At 40.9% G+C, this 23,709-nt stretch overlaps 2 protein-coding genes across 4 annotated transcripts in view; one reads left to right on the top strand and one right to left on the bottom strand.

The window, feature by feature from the left end:
* Positions 1–3,618: 3,618 nt before the first annotated feature.
* LOC135697589 (protein FAM8A1) lies at positions 3,619–5,019 on the bottom strand. Of its 2 annotated transcripts, none has more exons than XM_065217372.1 (3): positions 4,592–5,019; positions 4,393–4,516; positions 3,619–4,333 (listed from the first exon to the last, which is right to left on the bottom strand). In XM_065217372.1, exons 1-3 carry the CDS (start codon positions 4,920–4,922, stop codon positions 3,862–3,864), a joined length of 927 nt encoding a protein of 308 aa, XP_065073444.1. In that variant the 5' UTR covers positions 4,923–5,019; the 3' UTR covers positions 3,619–3,861. The 2 variants fall into 2 exon arrangements, with proteins under 2 accessions (XP_065073444.1, XP_065073443.1); XM_065217371.1 differs by having other exon boundaries at positions 4,393–4,534; positions 4,592–5,017.
* Positions 5,020–12,834: 7,815 nt separating this feature from the next.
* Positions 12,835–23,709, top strand: part of Rab6 (RAS oncogene family member Rab6) — a 102,054-nt gene continuing 91,179 nt past the window's right edge. Inside the window, exon 1 of one of the 2 annotated variants that reach the window (XM_065217482.1) lies at positions 12,835–13,645. In XM_065217482.1, the coding sequence (XP_065073554.1) occupies positions 13,576–13,645 (70 nt within the window). In that variant the 5' untranslated portion in view covers positions 12,835–13,575. The remainder of the gene's footprint in view (positions 13,646–23,709) is intronic. The other variant, XM_065217483.1, reaches the window with a different exon arrangement.

The raw sequence follows: 23,709 nt of genomic DNA, 5'->3' as shown, positions 1-23,709 counted from the left end.
GAAGAGACGACTTTTCAAAATTGGAACAATCGATTATCTGTCAAAGTCCTAGGAAAACTTATTCCAATCGAGCAAAAGAACTGTCAAATGGATAAGATGTCGGCTCTTTATAAATTCAGGCTCTTTAGTACCAAGCTACCGTTTCTTTCGAGCAGTGAATTGACACTAAACCGGACCAAAATAGTACTGGGCCATGGTCATGTTGATGGCTCATGGACCGCAGACCCCGATTCAAACACTCACGAACGTAAATTTCAGTGTTCGTCTCCTTCGTCACTAATGACATTGACATTGGGGATGCAAAGAGAAAGTCGACGAAGAGAATCAATCAATGTTACTTAGGACCTAATGCAATGTTCAGCTTGATAAACCATCAAGTACTAGTACCATAGAGGTAACTCTAAGACCAGAAGGTCCCGAAGAAACGAGCTCAACTTTTTGGCTCAGTTCTGGTACTATCTTCGGTCCCAAGCTAATCGATTCACCCCTCGAAACATAGAAAAAACGAATAACCCCTCATTTTATCTGTTAAACTTTCATAGCGAATGTTTTGATTGTGTAGTAGTAGAATTTCGACTACAATGGGATACGTTAAACGTTTGCTTGGGACCAATAGGCTAGTCAAGTAGAGAGCCAATTTAAAATCGTTAGTTTCGTATTGATTGTTGCTAGTACCAACAATCAATACGAAACTAACGATTTTAAATCTGGGGTGGGACGTGCTGTCAAATCAGCCTACTGATCATTCTTGTAAGAAGTTGGTTCCAAACGTAAACAAACCCTGTAGGTTTCTTATGACTTGTTTACGTTTGGAACCAGTTATGCGAGGTAGGCGACGATTGTTCGTATTTGACAGCCATCTCCCCCTTGTTTTAAATTGGCTCACTACTTGACTAGCCTATTGGTCCCAAGCAAACGATTAACGTAGCCCATTCTAGTCGAAATTCTACTGCTACACAATGTTTGTTTTGATTCGCTATGAAAGTTTGACAGATAAAATGAGGGGTTAGTGGATTTTCCTATGTTTCGAGGGGTGAATCGATTAGCTTGGGACCGAAGAGAGTACCAGAGCTGAGCCAAAAAGTTGAGCACGTTATTTCGGGACCTTCTAGTCTTAGAGTTACCTCTATGGTTCTACTGTGATCTGTCAAAAGTTCTTGGTAAACAAAAAAGTCAGCTGATCACAACTGTCTCGTGGACAGCCTAATATCAACTGGTGGGAACTAACGATTTTAAATTGGCTCACTACTTGACTAGTACTACACAATGTTTGTTTTGATTCGCTATGAAAGTTTGACAGATAGAATGAGGGGTTAGTGGATTTTCCTATGTTTCTAGGGGTGAATCGATAAGCTTGGGACCGAAGATAGTATCAGAGCTGAGCCAAAAAGTTGAGCACGTTTCTTCGGGACCTACTAGTCTTAGAGTTACCTCTATGCTAATATCATGGCTGAAATCAAAACATTTTTTTAATCGGGGGGCTTAGAGTAGGAAAAAGTAAGTGGAGTTAATACCGATGGCGCTCTAGCAATACTTGGTAACAAATCTATATTTCAGAAAGAGATTATAGAGCTTGCTTCATACGCCACAGGTGTTCGATATCCCCCTGTCAGTAAGAGGAAGACTCTGCCGGAACTAATGTTAAAAGTACTTGATTCTGTCATCAAAATTGTTAACTTTGTCAAATCTGGAGCTCTGGGATACTCGTTTATTCAAAGAACTCTACAATCAAATTAATTCACATCACGTGGTTCTTCTTTTCTAAACTGTTGTGCGCTGGTTGTCCAAAGGCAATGTTCTCAACCGTGCTTTTGAATAGAAGGACGAAATCAAAATGTTCTTGGAAGTTCAAGGGAAAATGATTTCATTGCTAATTTTAGTGTGGAAGGTTGGCTAAGCGCCTCGCTTGATCAATAATTTGTTGTGCATCAAAATTCGCTGGACTTTAAACTACGGGGCCAGTAAACTTTTTTTTTTTTAATACTTTATTAGTGAGGTTTTTAGCCGATGGCTAGTTCATCTCAGAGGGCTAGCAAACACATCTAATTCACTTCCAAGACGATCTTAAAGCATTCAAGCAAAACTGGTCCCGAAAGGTTAGTATTGGAAATGTTGCCATGTTCCATAGACTCTGAAGTATGACTGACAAAAGAGCAAACGAGCTAAATTCGGATCTTTAATCAGAAATTATTGCTCATTTTCACTCACTGGATTATCAATTTGAGCTGCATTTCCCTGAGCTGATACAAGAAGATGCTGATGTAGTCCGCAATCCGTTTTCTTCGTTAATGGATGTGGAAGACTTATAAATGATTCCTCATCTCGTGATTTGTTCTGTGAAAAAAGATTTGAACCAGTGTCGAATCCCAAAGTATTCTAACAGACATTGAAGATCCTTGTTCCATTTGCATTTTCAACTCTTCTCAACATTAAAACCATGACAAGAAACAGATTGAACGTTGACGAAGATATGAGATTGGCATGATCACAAACGCAGCATCGTAACTAGATTTGAGATCTGCAACAATCGCACTGAACGAGTTGTTGGCTGTTGTTAACATAGTATTTTGAAGTAAAACGAATAACTAACAGATCAAATGAATGCTTTTTATTCATCTCAGCGTAATTTATACAAGGTACTTTCCAGGGGCCGCGGAACACCCAATTGTTCACAAAGTGGGTCGTGGAGCTGAAAACGTTGACAACCACTGGCCTAAATCATGATGTGGGTTTTCCAAATCCGTTTATCTCCGTATATATGGCCTTTATCACGATTTGAGGCGGTTGGGTTTTTTTTTTCTTTATTAAAGAGACTTTCCACCTTGGGCTGATAGAGGTGGTGGGGTTCGAAATGTGTATACCAGATTTTCTCCGTAAATTTGGCCTGAATCATGATTTTATTTGGGTTTTCCGAACTGCGAACTTGAAACTCTTGCAACTCCAAGGTTTCTAGAAACATCATAAGCTTCGAAAATTCCAGAAACTCTAGATTTTTATTTTTAAAGATCGGGCACGCCATAGTTGCTTCTCCGTTGCTGATCAGAACCATTGAAATTGCACAGAGTACCACATTGATTTCTATCTTTAATGTACATACAAGATTTCGTTTTTATGGCTTTCTCAGTCTAGGGTAATCCAAACAGGTAGTTGTGCATTGCCCTGTTTGGATTACCCTAGACTGAGAAAGCCATAAAAACGAAATCTCCATACAACCAGTTGTACATACTGTAAAAAAAATTAAACAAGTTCACTGATTCAGATCATTACATACGCCAGCTAGGTTCTCACGGCCTTTGGGGAGAGCAAGGATGATTAATTCGACAATCGTTGTTACTAGAAACCGAGTTTACCACAACATCGTCCACAATTGCCAGATTAGGATTCACTGTGGTCAGTGATGCGATCAGTAAAAGCTGCAGCACAGAAATCTAGTGGGGATAGAATAAGGCACTACTTACTAAACGGTAGTCACTAAGTTACCGAGCCTCGGTCTAGAAACTTCGAAAACTTTAAGAATTCAGAGAACGTTCACGGGACAAGGCAATATGGAATCCGGCAGTAATGATTCCTGACTGTATCAGGCTTTCTTTTCGCTGTTCTTCATTGCAAGCATCTAGCTATATTTGTACCGCTATATTTATTTGGATTAAAACAAGAATATTTGGTAAACCGTTCATACGCCTTCATCAATACAACACAGCCATCCTTTGTTGTACAACACAATCCTTACAAAAAAAAAGTTTACTGGCATTCCGAAAGCCAGAGGCAACCCTGCTTCCAAACCGTGACTTCATAGTGTTAACACAGAGAATAATGACTTTAAAAACTTACCTTCACTTAACCCCCCCAGCAGCGACCACCCTAGCGCCTCCGAAGCATCGGTGCCGGATTATCCTCCACCACGATCGTCTTGGTCATGATATCATACATGGTTCGGTTGTGCTTGAAGAAGAACATCAGGAAGCACATCGGGAAGAAGAGCGCAATCAGGGCGTTCTTCGCAATCGACCGGCAGAGGGCGCGCTTGAAGCCCGGATTCGTTGCCGGATAGAGCAGGGCTTTGATTGGATTTTGATTGTTGGCCGCCATCCCTGGCTGTGGAGGATCCAGCAGGACTACCGCATCAACGTGCACGATTCGGATGCCCATCAACATTTTTCCCGGAGTAGCGCCACCGATCTGGCCCTGCCCGTGGATTGTCCAAACCGTTTCGTAAATGCAAACGGCGAATTTCGTTATAATTTCGAGGAAAATAAGCTCCGACGTGAACGACAGCAGTTCGGTGTAATCCTCCTCGATCGAGTTTCGGATGGCGTCGAAGTCGATGTCCAACCTGAAAGGAAACCCATTTTAATCCAGTTTCCGAACCAGAACCTGACTTCTCACGCTTACAAATCAATATCGAAAAAGTCGATAAATGCCATCGTCGTCATAACTTTGAGCAGGAAAATGATCACGATATCGATTGCTTCCGCCACGAAACGCTTCCAGAGTGGTGCTATTACGTACTCGTAACCTCCATTGCGATTGATAACTGTAATGATTGAACGAATTGCCTTCATTTGAAAGAACATCAACCAGAAAAACTCACTTTCCTCCTGCCGAGCGGGATCCAGCAGTTCGGCACCCCTTCGCTGATTGGTATTTGGCTGTGCCTGGACTTGATTTCCGGCCGCATTGGCAACCACTCCATTGCCTGCCACCGGCTGCCCGTTCGTTCCGGCCACTCCAGCTGCCGGCTGGAACAGCTGGGGATAGTTGTTCAGCAGGTAGTACGGAAAATAGGCTTGAAGTTGCTGCTGCATTTGAGCGTGCTGGACCCAGGTGCGAAGGAGCTCAAAGTAGATTTGTTTCGGCGTCTTGCTAGGATCCAGAGGTGGGATCGCACCCGAATCGGATGGTTTGTCCGGAACTTCATCCATGCTGTCGATGGATCGGACGGTGCGAACGAAATTTGAAAATTAAACGAAGGATTTTGCCAGAAAAAGATGCGAACAGCTGAGTCAGAAAAACTTGCACGGATACGTGTTGTTGTTTTGGTTTGAAAAGTTTGACGTTTGGCTGCGTGCTGGAGAGCATTGCATTTTACGAAGGCGCGGCAGAAATATATGAGAGATCAAGATAAAAGGTGGGAATCTATTTTTATTTATTAAAGGGCAGCGGTGGTTTAATTTTGGGCGAACATACAATAATAAATTCAATGATTATTTTTATGTGTCCCACACATGAATTTTGGCAATGTGATGAACAAATGAAATATATGTGTTGAACGCATAGTTCTTATGTGTACACATAAAATTCATGTGTAAACACACATACTATTCATTTGATTCATAAATTTTATGTGTACTTCCTAGGAGCAAGCCAGCTGTACTCAAAGTTAATATTTTTGCTCCGAGTAAATTTGAGTAACTCATAATTACTCAAGAATGATCAAAGTAGTCTGGCCTTATTCATCAAACAAATAAAAACAAACCACAGTATGAATAAACATTATGTGTCAGAGGAGGAGGAGAATCAGAATTATTTTATTATATTCTTGATACAAATCCTTATTTAATCAATTGAATTCATTCACAGCATGAAATCTAAGAATTTTGCTTTGAAGGGAAATAAGGTAAAAAATGCCATATCCGAAGATGTCCTAACATGATAAATGTATCCGTATCACCCAGCTAGACGTAATTTATGAGGCCTTCATGTGCTTGGCAAATCAGAGGTTCTGCACGTCTACAATTGGGTTCTTTAAGGGTATTGAGGTAAATGCATATTCGTAATCTGCATTAAAAATGGACCCCAAACCCAAAATTTCAACAATTTTGGTACACTGGAACTATTTTAAATAAGTACGATTACATTTGCAAAAAATCACCTTATTAGCGCCCCTCGGTGTCACTTTGTATGAGAGCGAGCTGTCAGTTTGTTAGTTTAGTGTCAAACAGTGAAGTTATTATTTTGCTTTTAATCTTGATTTAAAAATCGAGATAAAAGTGTGTGGTTTGAAAAAAATATCGCTGTGCTCCGAAAACGAAGCTCTTTCAGATGATGTATAAAAAACGATACATTTTTCAAAATTAAAGAACCCAATTGCAAATTTCATCATCTCAAATAGGAATGTTAAAGTTGAGAATTCAAGATGGATGGGAGCTTGATTTGGTTTTATGGAAACTTAAAATTTTAAATATGGCTATACGATGACAATGTATTGCTTTCAATTAATCTCGGGTCGAACCTAGTGGCAATTAGAAATGCTTGTAGTAAATTTTTCTGAAAATCATGACAACCACCAATCAAACGGATTAATTTTCTATACTTCTCTGAATGCCCAAGTATTAGTGCAGAACTATGAGGTAACTGCCTCAAAGTTCTGTACTAATTCTTGGGCATTCAGACAAAAGTTAGAGAATACTATTTCAGTCGTAACTTTGATGCCTTTCGAATATTCAAACTGTGTTCAATTTAACCAAATTTATCATATTTTGAATCTGCAAATGCTATTTGGATGAAAACGGCTTACAAAGTATTGGTACGAAGCAGTAGGAAGGTCATGGGATATATCTATGGATGATTATCCAGTGTAAACCACCATTTTCTCTCTTTACTTATACAGTTATTCCACTTAGACATTCATCAGGATTCACCTTTCGACAATGGGAAGCTGCAGAATTTAGGAATATTTATCACCGTTGAACGTCTTTCGTTGACAGTAGGGGAATAAACACAACAAGGTTGCTGTGTTACCGTGCATCGCTTGTTGAGCAACTCGAGTTACTCAGAGTTGCTCAAAATTAACTCAAATTTTACTCATGATCAAAAGCTGTCTTGCCCCCAGTGTACTTCTGAGTGGATTCTGTTTATGTATGGACACATGAAAATCATATGGAATTTTACATGGAGTCAATAAAAATGTGTCGAATTTTATGAGTGTATAATACTGGATATGGACTCGGATATGGACTCGGATATGGAAAACTTAGGCTGTGCTCCATTTGGAGAATTTACACTTAAATTTGACGTATGGAAAATTTTCAAATAAACCTGCTATTCTACCAGAGTTATTTCTGACAGACCAAGAATCAAATTTGACAAACATCTTCTTGAAAAGTAAACGATCAACAACAGTGGAATTTTCGAACATTATAATTTATTTTCGAAGTGTCAAAATTAAGTGAAAGTTCACCAAATGAAACACATAGCCTTAATAGATCCAGTCCAAGGGGGAAGACATAATAATCTCTACTTGATATAACCGTAAAAAATCCAATAAACATACAATGATTTTCATTTTTATTATAACCATGATATTTACTGTCAAACATTGGCCAATTTTTTTGATTACCCAGGGGCACAGATTAAGATATACAGAGTTCAAGGGGTGGTCACTCTACACACTTATTTTGTGCCAACATTTTTATCAGTGTACCTCAGTGTGCCACAGCTGTATCGGCAGTGCCAAGAAGTCATTGAACTGACTTTTGTTTGCTTGTGAATAATGCCTTGTTTGGCAACCCGGTATTTTAACAGCTCTTGTGTTTGTTTTGTTTTTCAATGTTTTCAAAAACGACATGGACTCCAGTTGGGACTACACACTGGATGCATCCTTCTTCAAGGATGTCTGCAACGGACGGGCTCCGTTGCTACACGATCCTTCCATCTTCGGTGGAAGGCCGACCCCGAACAACGAACCTCAATCATTAGTCAACCAGCCCTTCTGGAGGAAACGGATTTGCACCGAATTTTTCACCGCCCGAGTATCATCCGTCGGAAAACTGGAATCCAACACCGCCTGGAACACACGTAGGACTAATGAAGAACGCACCGCTGACCCGAAACGGACCAGCGAACTTCATTCAACCGGCACAGCAACAGGGCGCAGTGATGATGGTCTACGGACTCGATAACAACACAGCCATCACCGATAAGCTGTTCAATCTGTTCTGCCTGTATGGAAATGTTGTCAGGATAAAGTTCCTGAAGACCAAAGAGAATACCAAAGATGAATACTAAGATGAAACTGTCGGAAGAAAAACTTTCTATTTTAGTATCCTCTTTCACGGTCGCTTTCATCCAATGAATACCCCCCGTATTCAAGGTAATTTTGTCGTTTGCTGCCCCCTCGACAGAGATGAAATTTTGCGCTCGTTTTTATCAAAATAAACAAACCAAAATCAGAGATGCCCCATTTTTCAATTACTCGATTAACAACTAATCGATTTTTTTTTTGTTCGCTGTGCTGCCATATTTCCATCAATGAGAGTGCAGCACATGTTTGAAACGATCGGTGATGATCCTCTGGAGAAGTTAATGCTTATATCGGCATGATAGAACCGATTACAAATATTTTACTTTTCGGTTCGTTAATCGATTAATCGATAATTCGAATGAAAATCGGCCATCACTAGATGAATGTGAAACGTCATTTCGACAGTGAGCATGCATAAGGGCCTATACGCGATGATCGATTCTCTTCGTCGATTTTCTCTTTTGTTAATAACTCGCTAGATTTAACGTTTCTCGGTGCGTTTGCTGTTGCTTTTGATAGCCAATACAACCTGTTACTACTCTGCATTGAACAAATTCTAGAAAATTGTTTCGCTTAGCTGTAGCAATGCAAAGAGAAAATCGATGAAGAGAATCGATCATCGCGTATTCGCCCTTATGAATGCTCACTGTCGATTTCATATATATGGACCGCACGCTAACTTGAAAGTACTCATTAATGAGTAAAAAAAACTCATTTTGAAGAAAAGTGGCTTAACTCATTAATGATTAAACAATTTTACCCATTAATGAGTATCTGTTACCCATTAATGATTAACAATTACTCATTAATGGGTAACAGATACTCATTAATGGGTACAAAATTTACTCATTTAATGAGTTAAGCCACTTTTCTTCAAAATGGGTCTTTTTCAACCATTAATGGGTACTTTCAAGTTAGCGTGCGTACATAAATAATGATAAAATTTGAAAGGGACCGGGACTCATCACAAATTACGTCCACACGGTAACTGAAATAAACACGAGTGTTCACCGGTTGAGGATACCGCCATGGTCCAGATGGGAGACGCCATCGCAGTCGAACGCAGCACTTAAACAACATTGAATGAATGGAAATGATGGTAGTAAAATTCAAATTGCATTTTCCAAGCAGAACTACTTGTTAGAGTTCACCAACCCGTACACCCTGCCGGACAATTCGATCAGCTTCAAGGTGTACAGCACCTCCAAGAACAATAGGCCTTTTAATAGAAACTAAACGATCGATTCAACCTCTGGTGGTGAATAGGAGAACTTCAAAAAAAGTGTTGTGAGCATAAATTTTTGCCTTGTGACATAGGAAGCGGAACACTTTTTTACTTTTCCTGATAAATTAATTCGTCTGAGATGCTGCAAAACTTAATCTACAGTTGAAAAATTTAATTCTGTAATGTTTTTGAAAAGATACTGCTGGTGTTCAGGAACATTTTTGTTGAGAAAAATGGAAAATTAGAAAAGTGCCTTAGTGGTTATGATCTTCCGGATTTCTTGTGTGTGAATAGTTAAGGTGCAAATCAGTTCAGATTTGTGGAAAATCTTACAATAAGACAATTACCGATGGAAATTGGCAAGATTTTGAATGAAAAATGCTGTTATTTGCGTTGGGGAAAATACTTATTCTGATGTAAACAAACGGTTTGGTTGACGTTTCTTCTCGAACTCGCGTGGCGCACTCTACGTTGGTGGGGAATTAAAAAGGCGTATTGCTTCCCAGGCCAGCAAAAATCGCATTCTCCACTTCTTCAATACCCCTCCCGTATGCTGTCCGAGGATCTGCTGCTGACTGCATTCACCACCAAGGACTGCCACCCGTCACAAGTGCGAATGTTCCCGCTGAAATCGGAAAGTTCCACCTCCGGAATGGTCGAGTTCCCGAGTTCATTATGAAGCTGTGCTTCTCCCTCGGCTTCTCCTCCTCCAAGTCGATGAACGATGCGTGGACCAACGAGAACATCGAAAACACGTAAGCTTGGAAATAGCGGAAGCTTCTTTCTCTGAGAAAAGAAAGGATTTTCCCTAATAAAAAAAATACCATGAACGAACGATAACCCAAATAATAGAACTATACAACAAATAGTTTGGATTATACCCGAAACACGTCGTTAAGCAAAACAACTATAACAATTTTATTAGGGTTCCTTTTTCTGTGTAGTTAATCTTATGATTCATAATTATAATTTCTTATAGGCCTTTTTAATGGGAACTAAACGATCAATTCAACCTCTGGTGGTGAATAGGAGAACGTCAAAAAGAGTGTTGTGAGCAGGAATTTCTGCCTTGAGAGAAAGGAAGCGAAACACTTTTTTACTTTTCCTGATAAATTGATTCATCTGAGATGCTCGAAAACCTAATTTACAGTTGAAAAATTTAATTCTGTTACGTTTTTGCAAAGATCCTGCTGGTGTTCAGGAATATTTTTGTTGAGAAAAATGGAAAATTAGAAAAGTTCCATAGTGGTTATGATCTTCCGGATTTCTTGTGTGTGAATAGTTAAGGTACAAATCAGTTCAGATCTGTGGAAAATCGTACAATAAGACAATTACCGATAGAAATTGGCAAGATGTTGAATGAAAATTGCTTTAATTTGCGTTGTGAAAAATAGTTATTCTGATGTAAACAAACGGTTTGGTTGACGTTTCTTCTCGAACTCGCGTGGTGCACTCTTCGTTGGTGGTGCATTAAAAAGGCGTATTGTGTTAGTTGGAAATGCAAAAAGGCAGGAGAGTAAAAATAATTTGTTGAACTATTTAAGATTTTGCCAAGACGGTCCTCCCTCGGGTCCTGCAACATTATATTTTGGACGATGGAATGGTTGGTGTAGCAGCCACCTCCATGGATGTATACGAGCAATTCTAATGGTCGGATGGTATAGTTTTTGTTTGACTGCTTGTCGTGACCGGCCCAAGATTTCCAGCGTCAGCCACGGCTACACGAATTAGCGATGCAGCTCCCACGGTTGCGGCAGCTTCCAATGCTGCTTCTGCTTTAGTAGCTGCAGCTGTTCCTTCTGCTGGTCCATCTCCTCTAAAATTCGTAAAAAAAATTAAAGACGGACCAGCAGCAGCATTGGAAGCAACCGCAGCTGTGCGAGCTGCATCGCTGGTTCGTGTAGCCAGGGCCGGAAACTTCGGTCAGGTCAAGATACCGCTGTCAGGTGTTTTTCTTCAAACAGGAAATGTGGATGCGACCTCGGATGCGACTGCCATCACGGGTGTAACGATTTTGAGAATCCATGGCGAGACTTGGTGGAGCTTCACGGAAAATAATTTGATTATATTGTGGCATCATCAATAACAAATTTTGACACATGCACACTGCGCAGATGCAGGAAAAATTCAGTGTTGCCAGTAACTTTAAAGGTCATAAAAATTGTAACCATGGGTGCCAAACAGTGCCAATGACTACGCCCGGGTGTGCCCAAGTTTGATTTTGGCACACTGTGTAGAGTGACCAACCCCTTGCAATAACCATAAGATGCGCCTTCCCACCAATTCGGGATATCATCCTAATCCTCTGCCAAGAAGGAGGGTTGCTGAAGCCATCACCATTGGTGGTGTCAGCACTGTAGCCTATGGTATGTTTATATGTGCATTGACGACACGTATGCGTTAAAACATCTTATGTGAATAATCGTTAATGAAACTCTCATTTTTCATCATTAGCTTGCTAATAAATGTTTAATTCCTACATGTACAGCGCGTTAAACATTTATCACGATTATTTTTCCGCGCAACAAATCAAACATCTATGTGGACGAAGCATAATTTCTCAATGTTTGCATCAGCTGTCTCAGATTGTCAGATAATCGAGCCAAAGAACCAACAACTTTGGCAACAACTTGCAAAATGTTCGTGGATGACGGAGTGATCATCCCATCGTTATGCAATATAGTCGCACCCTGAGTACTGCGAACTAACTCAAAATGCTTGTCATCTGGGAGCCGAGTCAAACTGTCAAACGGGAGCCAAACATTGAAAAGAGCTCAAAAGTCACGTAGGTAGTTACTGTTTGAACCACAAGTAAAGGTGTTGCCACCTACTGAAAACAAATTAATAATTATCATTATGAAACTGTGGAAACATTAACCTTAGTTGGTGGATAATGTAAATCATCGAGCGGAATGCTCGAAAAAGTATTTTTATTTGATATTAATAATGCCAAAACTGGGTTGCTGAAACAAGAATGTAATCAAACTTTATAAGAGTCATGTAAGCTTTGTGCGCAGGTGCACTCCCATCACCATGTATATGTTATTTCTGGAGCAGAGGAGGAGGAGCCAAGAGTTCATTTGACAGCATGTATATACAATTTCGTGAGCTGTTTCAGCAAAACAATTTGAAACTTCGGAAGATTTTCAAGATGTTTTCTAGCTCACTTGAAAAATAAAATCGGCTGAGTTCGCAGTACTCAGGTCGCACCCTCTTTTTTCACCCTTTTTATGGCACAGTCCTTTTGGTCCATATTTATGGTCGCACCCAGGGGTTTGACATATAGCTACATACACGTACTCAACATCAAAACAACAAAACATATCAGGGTACCGCTAACAACGTTGCAGATGTTCGGTACGCAGCAAACTTAAGCGATATGACAGCCATATCCATCCCCTGGTCGCACCCTGTCGCACCCAGCAAACTGCCTGTCGATCCGGACCTTATATAAACGTCATTGTTGTTATAGAAACCTTGCAGCTGGCTGCGTCCGTGCCTAATTCTGGGTTCACCTTCCGTATCAGTTTCTTGCTTTTTTGGTAATCCCGACGAAAGCTGTCAGACAGAAAGTCTCTGCTGAAAAGTGTAATGTCACTAGTTTTTCACTGGAGAGCGAGCTACGCGAATGGTTCATCAAATCGGTGTTCCCTGCTGGCGATATTGGCGTGTATAAAGTGAAAAAATACCTTCCTCTAGAAGCGAAAATTCGGTCTGCCGAAATTCCTAGTGCAAACAGTTATACCGGTTGCGTTTTCCGTTCTCAGTTCGATCGATTGGTGCTATCGATCGAGGATAAAAGTGCATTTTCCCAACGGGGATTGGCATCTGAAAAAAGTTCGGGTGAAAGAAAATCAAATTTTCTCCTCCCTCAAGCGTGAAAAAGTGGAATCCAGCCAGCCAGCAGCAGCAGCAGTGTTGTGTTGTACGTCGGAGAGCGAAAAAGAAGGAATTGGGCTGTGGTTGTGTGTGCGTGTCTCGTCTCGGTCGGGTTTTCGGTTCGGTGCAGCACAGTGAGAAGTGAAGTGAAGGAAAAGTGCGAATCCACCAGCCCACCTCCAAATCGAAAAGGTGTCTCCCGAAGTCCCGTTGGATTTTGGGTGGTTCGGTTTGTGATAGCTGAACGGGGGATCAATTGATTGCTTTTTGTTTCCGAGGATCGGAATCGAGTCCGGGAACCGGGTGCCGTTGATTGCCGGAGCAAGCGGTCCATTGGAAGTGCTTGAACAAAACCGGAGGAAGTTTTTTTTTTTTATTCGACTCCAGCGCGAGAGTGTGAGCCAGGGAGAAAGAGCACCCCCAGAAGAGTGAGAATCCATCCGCGACTATGTCGTCATCCGGCGATTTTGGAAATCCGCTTCGGAAGTTTAAGCTGGTCTTTCTGGGCGAACAAAGCGGTAAATATTTTGATGTTATACCTATAAGTCACCACCGGAAGCTGGGAACACCTAACGAGGGAACAAGGGTGGAAATCTGATGCACATAAAAGTGTGTGACGTGTAGCCTTTTATCCGTATGAGCCAGCCAGCCAGCCCTCTGTCCGTAGTGGTGTGTATCTTTCTCTCCCATTTCTCATCTTCTCATCCATCGTCGGTTGAGTACGCTGCGGGTTCCTTTTAAAAACGGAGTTGAGGTGTTTTCGGGGTGTGCTGATGACTAATGTCCACGCGACAGAAGTTGTTTGCCGTGCAGCCGAGAGGGGGTTGCCTTGCACAGCTGAGATGACATAATTTCAGGCTTCGTTGGACGATGAGTGATAACTACCTAACCGTGGCGGTTTGATTGAAAGCGTATGGGGAATCGGATTTTTTTTTCACGCGAATGAGGATGTGGTTGAAACATCTCATCCAGGACCTCAATATATTGTAGATTAATTCGAAAGAGTTCATGCAGAAGTTCAGATGGTTCTGGATAACATTTTGGAGTCCCATAGAAAATTAATACAATAAGATTTAAAAGATGGGGACTGTTTAAGGGATACCGACACAACTCTGGGGACTTCAAAGCCTCACAATTAGAAATAAATAGTGACTTGGGTAATGGTTCACGCCCGTCAAAATTTGTGGAGTTTTCGTTATTTGAGAGCGTAACTAATAGGAAGATCAGAAAAAATGCTTGTAAAGTTAAGGAATTATGTTTCCAAAGAAATCATGATGAAGGAATTGCAAAATAATATCCGGAAACTTTTTGATGACGACGTTCTCCAGTAATAACAAATAACACAATTCGATTTGAAGTTTACTGGTCTATTGTACGTCTACTATAGAGAAACATTCTCTAAAAATTTAAAACACTGTAGAAAGTCCTCTTAACATCCTCTATAAATCACTACAAAAAAAAATATGCAAGTCTACAAACTTTCCATTTAATATTTCAGACCTTATTGACTTCAGCATGTCTACTTTAGTTAATAAGAAATAATATTTTGTTTGTGCCCCTCCCCATGGACATGGAGGTTGACGGTACTGAAGCAAAGGGTTATGTTTAATTTCTTTATATTTGCAACGATGATGATTTCCTATAGTGACACATATCACCTTCTTAATGCTTCAGTATGCCTCAAACGATTAATTCTTGGTTGTTAATAGAACTTCCTTGATGCAATCGGCTGCTTCATGCAGACTGAGCAATTCTGATTATAGTATCAGATTTGTTCTGTATGCAGAGGAACTGGGAGGGCTTATTAGAAACTTCTCACCAATAAAGTAATGACCTTCTAGTAAATTTTGCATATCATTTTATTAATATTTTATTTTATTTAAGCATATTATTTATGTTACAGTCAAGTAGCATTAGCATACAATACAAGAGATTTAATATTACTTGCTCGGTTTTGCATAAAATAATCAATATGTATTTTGCTTGTAATTACCTTTGAATTTTTTTTTTTTTGTTATTTCAAAATGTTCCTAGTTTGGTTAGAAGTTTCGAAGCTAACACATGTCCACGGCCTAATAGAAAGATAGACAGACAAAGCGTATCATGAAGAATAGTTGCATGCAGGGTTGCTTCCACTCACTTTCTATAGATGAATGATTTTCGGAGTTTTGAATTCGTTAGATGTTGTAGTGGAGGTTTGTGTTGTTGGATGAGGGAGGAGATTTGAGGGCGGGTGTTTGACGCATAGAGCCTGTCAATTTCGCTTTCAGAGTGTCGCAGTCAGCGGTTTTATGATTCGTGAGCGCTCGCGATTCGTAGAATCGTTGATTGTGACTGCCAGTGGATTTGGCGGGTTTTGTGTGTCGGACACTTGCTTTTTGGCCTTTTCTTGTGTCTAGCATGTGCAGAGTATCATTATAGCGTCTAATGGTTTTGAGATTCCTGGTTGCGTGAAATATACTTGTGACAATATCTTTTTGAGATTTTAGTAGTCACGTTTTGTTTGTAGTTTATATGTTATTTCTTTCATGTAATTATCGTAAATAATAGTTATTCAATAATAGATAATTCATCCATATATTCAATAATAAATTTACGAATGACTATAATTTGGATACCTAACAATTGGACAGAATCACTAGCATGAATAGGTTGTGTTCGCCTTCGAAAATATCGATTCGTTTTTTCAGGGTTGTAGTTTTGGTTTTCATCAGTGGCCCGGCTCTGATTGTGAACGATTTAGGTAGTATTTTTAGGTAACTATAGCTTTTAGCACAACTTTGCTACTACGAATCCACAAAAGACATTAAATTGGAGGCGGATTCTGGTACGGAATTACAGGCTTCTATTCTGAGCAACTTATCTTCATAAAATTAAAAATTACATTTAGGTATTAATTAGCAAATATGAATAGTAGTTAACTTTAACATAATTTTGATAAAACAATCATTTCATCCAGTTCACTTTGAAACAAACAAGTATGAAAGGAGATTGCTTAGAATAAAGATAAAAGTAATAAGCGCAATATTAAACGACATTAAATTTGAATCTGATACGGTAGGCCATATAACAGAGTCGATAGCCATTGCAAATCAACCATCTCTACCTGCTTATTTTCCTAACTTTCACTATTATTGCTGTTACTCTGACTATCCCCTATGTTCAACAGCTTTCTTTACTATCCGGTATCGTAAACAGGATTCATTTGACCCCTGTGGTTATTATTCTGTGATGCCAAATCTATACCTCTACCCTGGTGCAGTATGGACAGCGATTTTTCGCTGGTGACTTGGCCCTATGACCCCCTTCTGTGCTTGAAAATGAAATGAAAATGAAAATGAAAGAAATAATATTTTGTTTGTGCTTACTACACTTGTCCTAGGAAGACTATAACATTTTTTTTGTTAAGGACTAAAGGGTCAAAAGGAACAAAAATTGTAAAGAACAGCAAGTCGAAATGGACAACAAGTCAATGTTAAAATCGACAGAAAGCATTCAATGATATCATCCGGATCACTCCTATCGGTTTCGTCAGCAAATCAGCAGTCATTTGCTCGGTTGGGCAATGCACGAACTGGATCTCACCGTTCTTATTCGAATCATGTGCAAACTGAACCGCGTTGTAATGTGTCTTGTGCTTTAGCGAATTTTTTTTTTGGATTCCAGCACTTCTTAGATAACAAAATTCTGCTGTTCGAGATCACATAACAAGGCGCTTTAGCAACACTAGGCACAACGGAGAGTGCGGTAGCCATAGTAATGGCTGGGTTCGAAACCTTCTTGGCGGAACACTAAAGTTAATCCTACGCAGCAGGTCGGGGCAATCAATATTGCCAGAGATAATGTCGAAAACAAACAACCGATCCAGCAAAGTCCCTCTCCATGATAGAGTGTTCAATTCGATGAGTTGACATCTACCTCCGTAGGGCGGAAATTTGTTGTGGATCGTTCCACGGGAGACATCTTAGGACGTAGCAAACACATTTTTTCCTGACCCCCTCAATACGATCAGAGCGGGTGGCATGGTGAACGAGAGAAAAGAACAGCAGTTTCAGCGAGTAAATACCGTCAAAATCGGCAGCAGTACGCTGAAAAACCCTAGAACCACGTCAAGCTGATATTAAAAGGTCAACTACGAGCGAGACCTGCTGAAGCTGACTTTACTTACTTACCTTACCTTACCAAATCAGGCTAAGGCCTTGTTGTCCTCTGCTGTCCGAAGAAGTCATCTCCACTCTACTTGATCGATCCACCTTGCCCGCTGCGCGCCTCTTCTTCTTGTTCCTGTTGGGCCGCTTTCTAGAACCATTTTCACTGGATCGTCGTGCGGTATTCTAACGACGTGCCCAGCCCACCGTAGTCGCCCAATTTTTGCAATGTGGACGATGGATGGTTCTCCCAGCAGCTGGTGCAATTCGTGGTTCATTCGCCTCCTCCACGTTCCGTCATCCATCTGCACTCCACCGTGGATGGTAAACAACACCTTCCGTTCGAAAACACCAAGGGCGCTTTGGTCCTCCACGAGCATAGTCAAGGTCTCGTGGCCGTAGAGGACCACCGGTCTAATCAGCGTCTTGTAGACAGTCAACTTCGTGCGGAGGCGAATTCTATTCGACCGGAGTGTCCTCCGGAGTCCAAAGTAGGCACGATTCCCTGCCATAATGCGTCTTTGAATTTCTCTGCAGGTACCATTTTCGGCGGTCACCAGTGAGCCGAAATACACGAACTCATCGACCACCTCCATTTCGTCACCGTCAATCTGAACTCGGGGTGGGAGGCTAACATTGTCGTCCCTAGAACCTCTTACTTTCATGTATTTTGTCTTTGATGCGTTGATGGCAAGTCCAATCCGCATAGCTTTCAGTCTGATGTACGCTTCCACCATCGTCGCAAGTTCCGTGCCATGATGTCGATGTCATCGCCGAAGCCAAGAAGCTGGATGGACTTCCTGAAGATCGTGCCACTCGTGTCTATCCCAGCTCTTCTGATCACACATTCTAACGCGATGTTGAATTGCAGACACGAAAGTCCATCACCTTGCCGTAACCCCCTTCGAGATTCAAAGGGACTCGAGAGTGTCTCCAATACTCGAACAACGCACATCACTCGATTCAATCGGGTCAGTTTAACCGGAAATCCGTACACGTACATAATCTGCCATAGCTGATCTCGATCGACTCTGTCGTATGCGGATTTGAAATCGATGAACAAATGATGTATCGGCACTAGAGTGATGCAAATTTTAAAAAATTTCGCTCCACAATACTTAAACGATTCCAAATCTGATCCTGACTAACCTCTCAAAATTTGAACCCATTTGGTGAGAAACTAAGATGGCACAAACCATTTGAAGTTTGTATGGGAATTACTATGGTAAAACCAAGATTTTTGTTCATGTCTATCTAATAATTCACCATATCGGTTTACTTCAAAAACTTTCAACTGTACTTGTAGGAAATTTTCCCAGCTACAACTTTGCTGGAGATCATTTTTTGATTAAATGCAAGGATCGAAAGTTATCTATGGTTCAATGCGCTGATGTCTTATGATAATGCTCAATCAACTGCTAAGCAGGCAACATTAGTGTTTCTGGGGCGTTGAATAGGACACAAAAATCATGGCTACTATGTCACACTGCAAAATACAGTGTTGCCTACAGAGCAGCTGCTTGATCATGTCATAAGTTTATCAATCTCTTAAATAATTAATAACTTTTTCCTGTCTCGTTTTACATAGAAACGATCTGCAGCAAAGTTGTAGCTGAGAAAATTTTCTATAAGAATGGCTATCGAACTGTTTCGCAGCTCAATATGGAAAAAGACTAGAAGGCAATGAACAAAAAGTTGAGATTTCCCATAGTAATTTACATGTAAACTTCAAATGGTTTGTGCGCAGTCTGTTTCTAACCAAATGAGTTGTAACTTTGGGAGGCTAATCAGGACCCGATTTGAAACCATTAAAGCACTGTGGAGCGAAAAAGTCAAATTTTGCATCAGTCTAGTGGACACGTTGCATTCGCGGCATTTCTGCAGAGCGGCATTTGCCCCACGAACTCTCTTGCAAATGGTGGCAGGCAGCGGCATACAATTTGGGAGAGTACCTTGTAGGCGGCGCTCAGCAGAGTGATCGCGCGGTAGTTGCAGCAATCTAACTTGTCGCCTTTTTTGTAGATTGGGCATACAACACCTTCCATCCACTCCTCCTCCTAAATCTTGGCAATTACCCAGTGCTTCACCACCGTATTTCAATAGCTCACTTGCTAGTTGATCTACACCAGTTGCTTTGTTGTTCTTCAGCCGACCGATCTCCTCCTCAACTTCTTGAAGATCAGGGGCCGGTAGCCTGTCGTCTTCTGCGTGTGCTCCGAGGTCTGTTGCCGTGCCACCTTCGTTATCTGCTGCATTACCGTTGAGGTGCTCGTCATAGTACTGCTTCCACCTCTCAATCACCTCACACTCGTTCGTGAGAAGGTTACCATCCAAGTCCTTGCACATATCGGCTTGCGGCACGTAGCCTTTGCGCAAACTATTTAGCTTGTCGCAGAACTTCCGTGTGTCGTTTACGCGGTACAGATTTTCAATCGCCTCGCGATCTCGGTCTTCCTGCTGACGCTTCTTCCTTCGGGAAATCGAGTTTTGTCTGTTCCGCGCTTGTCTGTATCGCTGCACATTCAATCTCGTGCGGTGTTGCAGCATTCTCGCCCGTGCTGCATTCTTCTCCTCTACTAACAGTTTGCATTCGCCGTCAAACCAGTCATTTCTTCGGTCCGGGATCGCAGTACCAAGTGCCGCTGCAGCAGTACTACCTATGGCGGAACGGATGTCCCTCCAGCCATCTTCAAGAGAAGCTGCGCCAAGCTGCTCTTCTGTGGGTAGTGCAAGTTCCAGCTGCTGCGCGTAGTCCTGGGCAACTCCGGCGTCCCGTGTTGCTCAATGTTGGGTCGCGGCGTTCGACTTCGACGGGGGTTATGCACCGTCGAGAGTTTTGAGCGCATGCATACTGCAACTAGGTAGTGGTCTGAATCTATGTTCACACTGCGGTACGTGCGGACGTTGATAATGTCGGAGAAGAATTTCCCGTCGATTAGAACGTGATCGATTTGGTTTTCTGTGTGTTGGTCAGGTGATCTCCAGGCGGCTTTGTGGATATCCTTGCGGGGGAAAAAGGTACTTTGAACTACCATACCCCAGGAGGCTGCAAAGTTCACGCATCGTTGGCCGTTGTCGTTCGATACGGCATGCAGGCTGTTTGGCCCGATTGCCGGTCTATACATTGCCTCCCGTCCTACCTGAGCGTTCATGTCGCCGATGACGATTTTGACGTCCCGTTGCGAACAGCCGTCGTACACCTGCTCCAGCTGCGCATAGAACGCTTCTTTCTCGTCGTCGGGTCTCCCTTCGTGTGGGCAGTGCACGTTGATGATGCTGTAGTTGAAGAAACGGCCCTTAATCCTCAACTTGCACATCCTCGCGTTGATCGGCTGCCAACCAATCACGCGTTGGCGCATCTTACCCAGCACTACAAAGCCGGTTCCCAGCTCGTTGGTGGTGCCACAGCTCTGGTAGAAAGTAGCCGCTCGATGCCCGCTTTTCCAAAGCTTTTGTCCCGTCCAGCAAAGTTCCTGCAGTGCTACGAATTCGAAGTTGCGTGGTTGAAGTTCGTCATAGATTAACCTATTGCAGCCCGGGAAGCCGAGCGATTCCCGAGCAAAGTCGGTTAACAAAATGAAAGCAAATCGATATTAAAGTGTGCAGTTCCTATCATAATGAAAACTCATTTTGATTTCAAATGTTGCGACATAAGTCTGATATCATATTGTGCTTTCATTATGCAGTCAAGACTTTTTTAATGAAAGAAACATAACTTGAAGTTCTGCTGTTTACGTCTTGTTTAAAATTTAATTGAAATTTTTCTGTCGTTGAACTAATGATTATTGTTTATTTGATTTGTTTAACACATTTTAGGTAATTCGTGACTTGCCCGGGGTGAGATTGGAGCCCAAGTCTTTCAGCTTGAGAAACATGAATGATAACCATTTACTCCAGGCCCGTATTCAGTTAAACATTATGAATGCTAAATCAGTAATCAAATTGATTTCATTGAAAGCAGGATTAGTTTTCCGTTTGCTTCAACAGTGTAAATTTTTGCTCTCATTTTTGCTGTGTTAACCGTTAAGTCAACCAAAATGAGATCAACTGGAGTATTCAAAATAAGTTACATCATAACAGCAAATTTTGATTTCAATTTGATCTTCAGCTTTGCTCGGGTTTGCAGTTCCATGTTCCGAGTTACCAATCGTAGTCCTTATTTCGTCGCGTAGGTCTGTGCCGAATGTTCCGATCCGTATTTCTTTCTTCAGTATTTGCAACTTTATGTTTTTTTTTCAGGGCGGCTTGTTGGGCCTGCCCCAACCCCTGTCTCGCCGGGGAACCATCATGCACCGCTCTGTTTAGAGTCCTACGCTGGCACTAGGACGGTGATCAGCCGCTCCTACCATGGAGAACAGACGCCGTTTTGAGCCGCACCTCCATGGTGAACAGACACTCGGCTTTGATGAAGCATTTCCTCTATCACCGTACTATGGTTACCGCGCCAGTGTTCGCATCGTACCTCTTCACTTTGCTATTGCCGGACTGGCAACAATGTCCAGGCTACGCCACCCAGCTGTGTCCATGTTCCGCTCCTTCCAGGTTGTCAACTCACCATTTTGTAGCCCAAATTTTGAATTGAAAAGTGCTACTCCCGTCATAACACCGTGCACTGCTCGATTGTGCTATACGCAAGTAGCACGTGTGCAATTCAACTACTCTCTCCTAGGCAGCGTTGCCAGGTCATTTTCAGAAAAATCTGGACCAGTTGAAGTATATAATCTGGAAAAATCTGGAATGCTTAAAAAAATCCAGTTTTTAACATAATGCTATTGAATCAAAGTGATGTGCCAATCTCCCGTAAAAATCGGTCAGTATGATCATCTAGAATTTATGTAAAGTACTAGAATGATTATGAATTACATGTTTAAATAAATTATATAAAGCAAATAACTTGTTAGCATTGCTGAATTCATCCAAACGCTAAAAAGTTTTGACACAGTGTGCCTAAAAAGTTTAAAAATCCATTGTAAAAATTGAATTAAATGTGGGTAAATTAGTGCAGGAAATATGTTTAGAATTGTTTTTTAAATTGTCACTTTTTTTAAAGGAATGAGAAGCAAAGCATCATGCAAATTTGATGGGATGGATTTTTTTTAATTAATAATCGATGTTGTCCTTACTATTTGATGCATTACCAAAATTTAAAGATTTTATTAGTTCTAAATAATTCTAATATTACCCTGAGGTTGATCAGATTTACAATTCAATTCTTGACATCATACAACACACAACACTCAGTAGACCAGTAGGTAATTTTATTTTGAAGCAAAATTCGCCTGGCTGAGAATCAAAGTCTAACATTGTGGTACTCACACACAGTTTACCTAAACTTCGGGTAACTCCACTATTCGCATGACCATTACGAATAATTTTATGCCAAAGAATAATTTTATTATATTATTAAAATGAAAATCTGATAGCTTCATTTTTGAAATCGCCTGTTTTTTAGTTCAATTGGAATAATTCTAAAATTCCGTCATACTTCTTTTCTATTTTCCCCTAAAAGATTCTTGATAATATCCAATCTTGTCCAGTAACATTCTAAGAGTTCCTAGCATTACCTCTTGTAATCTCTTATAAAGTCTTAAAATATTCTTCATGATTTCCTTGGCACACTCTTAAGAATGACCGTCATGCTCTTCTCAGACTCATCCGATAATTCTCTTTGAACTGCTTTGTAGGTAAGGTTAGAATTGTTTTGAAATCCTCTTCTGCACCAGTTGGAGCGGGAATCAAGCCTTCACTTCGTGGCACTCACAATACGCCTGAACGACGGATGAAATCACACTATTACGGAGCCTACAAAGATGGATGGAACTCTACTCAAAATTAGCTTGAAATTCTCGTTTGATTTCACAAGGAATTCAACCTACACTTTACTGTAAACTATTTTCAGAATTACCTTAAAATTACAATAATGTCTAACGTTGATGAACTTTAATAATCAAAGTAACAAGAGTGGCTTTTTAGTTTGTGATTAGATGATAGATAAATTTCAGTGATATTTTTAAAGCAACATGTTTAAAAAATCTGGAAAAATCTGGAACATATTTAAAAAAATCTGGAAATATGCGTGGTCTGTCAGTGTATCTGGCAAGACGACTAAAAATCTGGAAAATCCAGATAAATCTGGAATACTGGCAACGCTGCTCCTAGGTATGAAATATCTCTCTTCTTTGACTCTTTCTCCTTCCAAATATAAGGGACGCACTCCCGTATTTGAGAGTAGCACTAGTGTTTTTGCACCACTCTGAGTTTGTAGGAGTACATCCGAAAAAGTTACAGCTGTTTTAAGAAATGATCAAAATCAAATGTCTCCTATTAAATATTTGATCTCATTCAAAAGGCGACAATCGAGATACTGTGACTATCTGTCTGGTATGTTTATAAATATCCTAATTCTTCGTTAGATCATTTTCCAAAGCTTTATG

Source organism: Ochlerotatus camptorhynchus, unplaced genomic scaffold (assembly GCF_037179485.1).
Source record: "Ochlerotatus camptorhynchus isolate MF236.1 unplaced genomic scaffold, CSIRO-AGI_Acam_v1.1 ptg000077l, whole genome shotgun sequence".
Classification (NCBI taxonomy): domain Eukaryota; kingdom Metazoa; phylum Arthropoda; class Insecta; order Diptera; family Culicidae; genus Ochlerotatus; species Ochlerotatus camptorhynchus.
Note: the sequence above shows the minus strand (reverse complement) of the source record. Positions and strands in the feature narration are given on the sequence as shown.

Coding starts and splice junctions, on each gene's coding strand:
- LOC135697589 (XM_065217371.1), bottom strand. CDS start 4,922: ATGGATGAAGTTCCGGACAAACCATCCGATTCGGGTGCGATCCCACCT. Junction 4,535..4,591: donor TCCCGCTCGGCAGGAGGAAA/GTGAGTTTTTCT, acceptor CAATCATTACAG/TTATCAATCGCAATGGAGGT. Junction 4,334..4,392: donor GACTTTTTCGATATTGATTT/GTAAGCGTGAGA, acceptor GTTTCCTTTCAG/GTTGGACATCGACTTCGACG.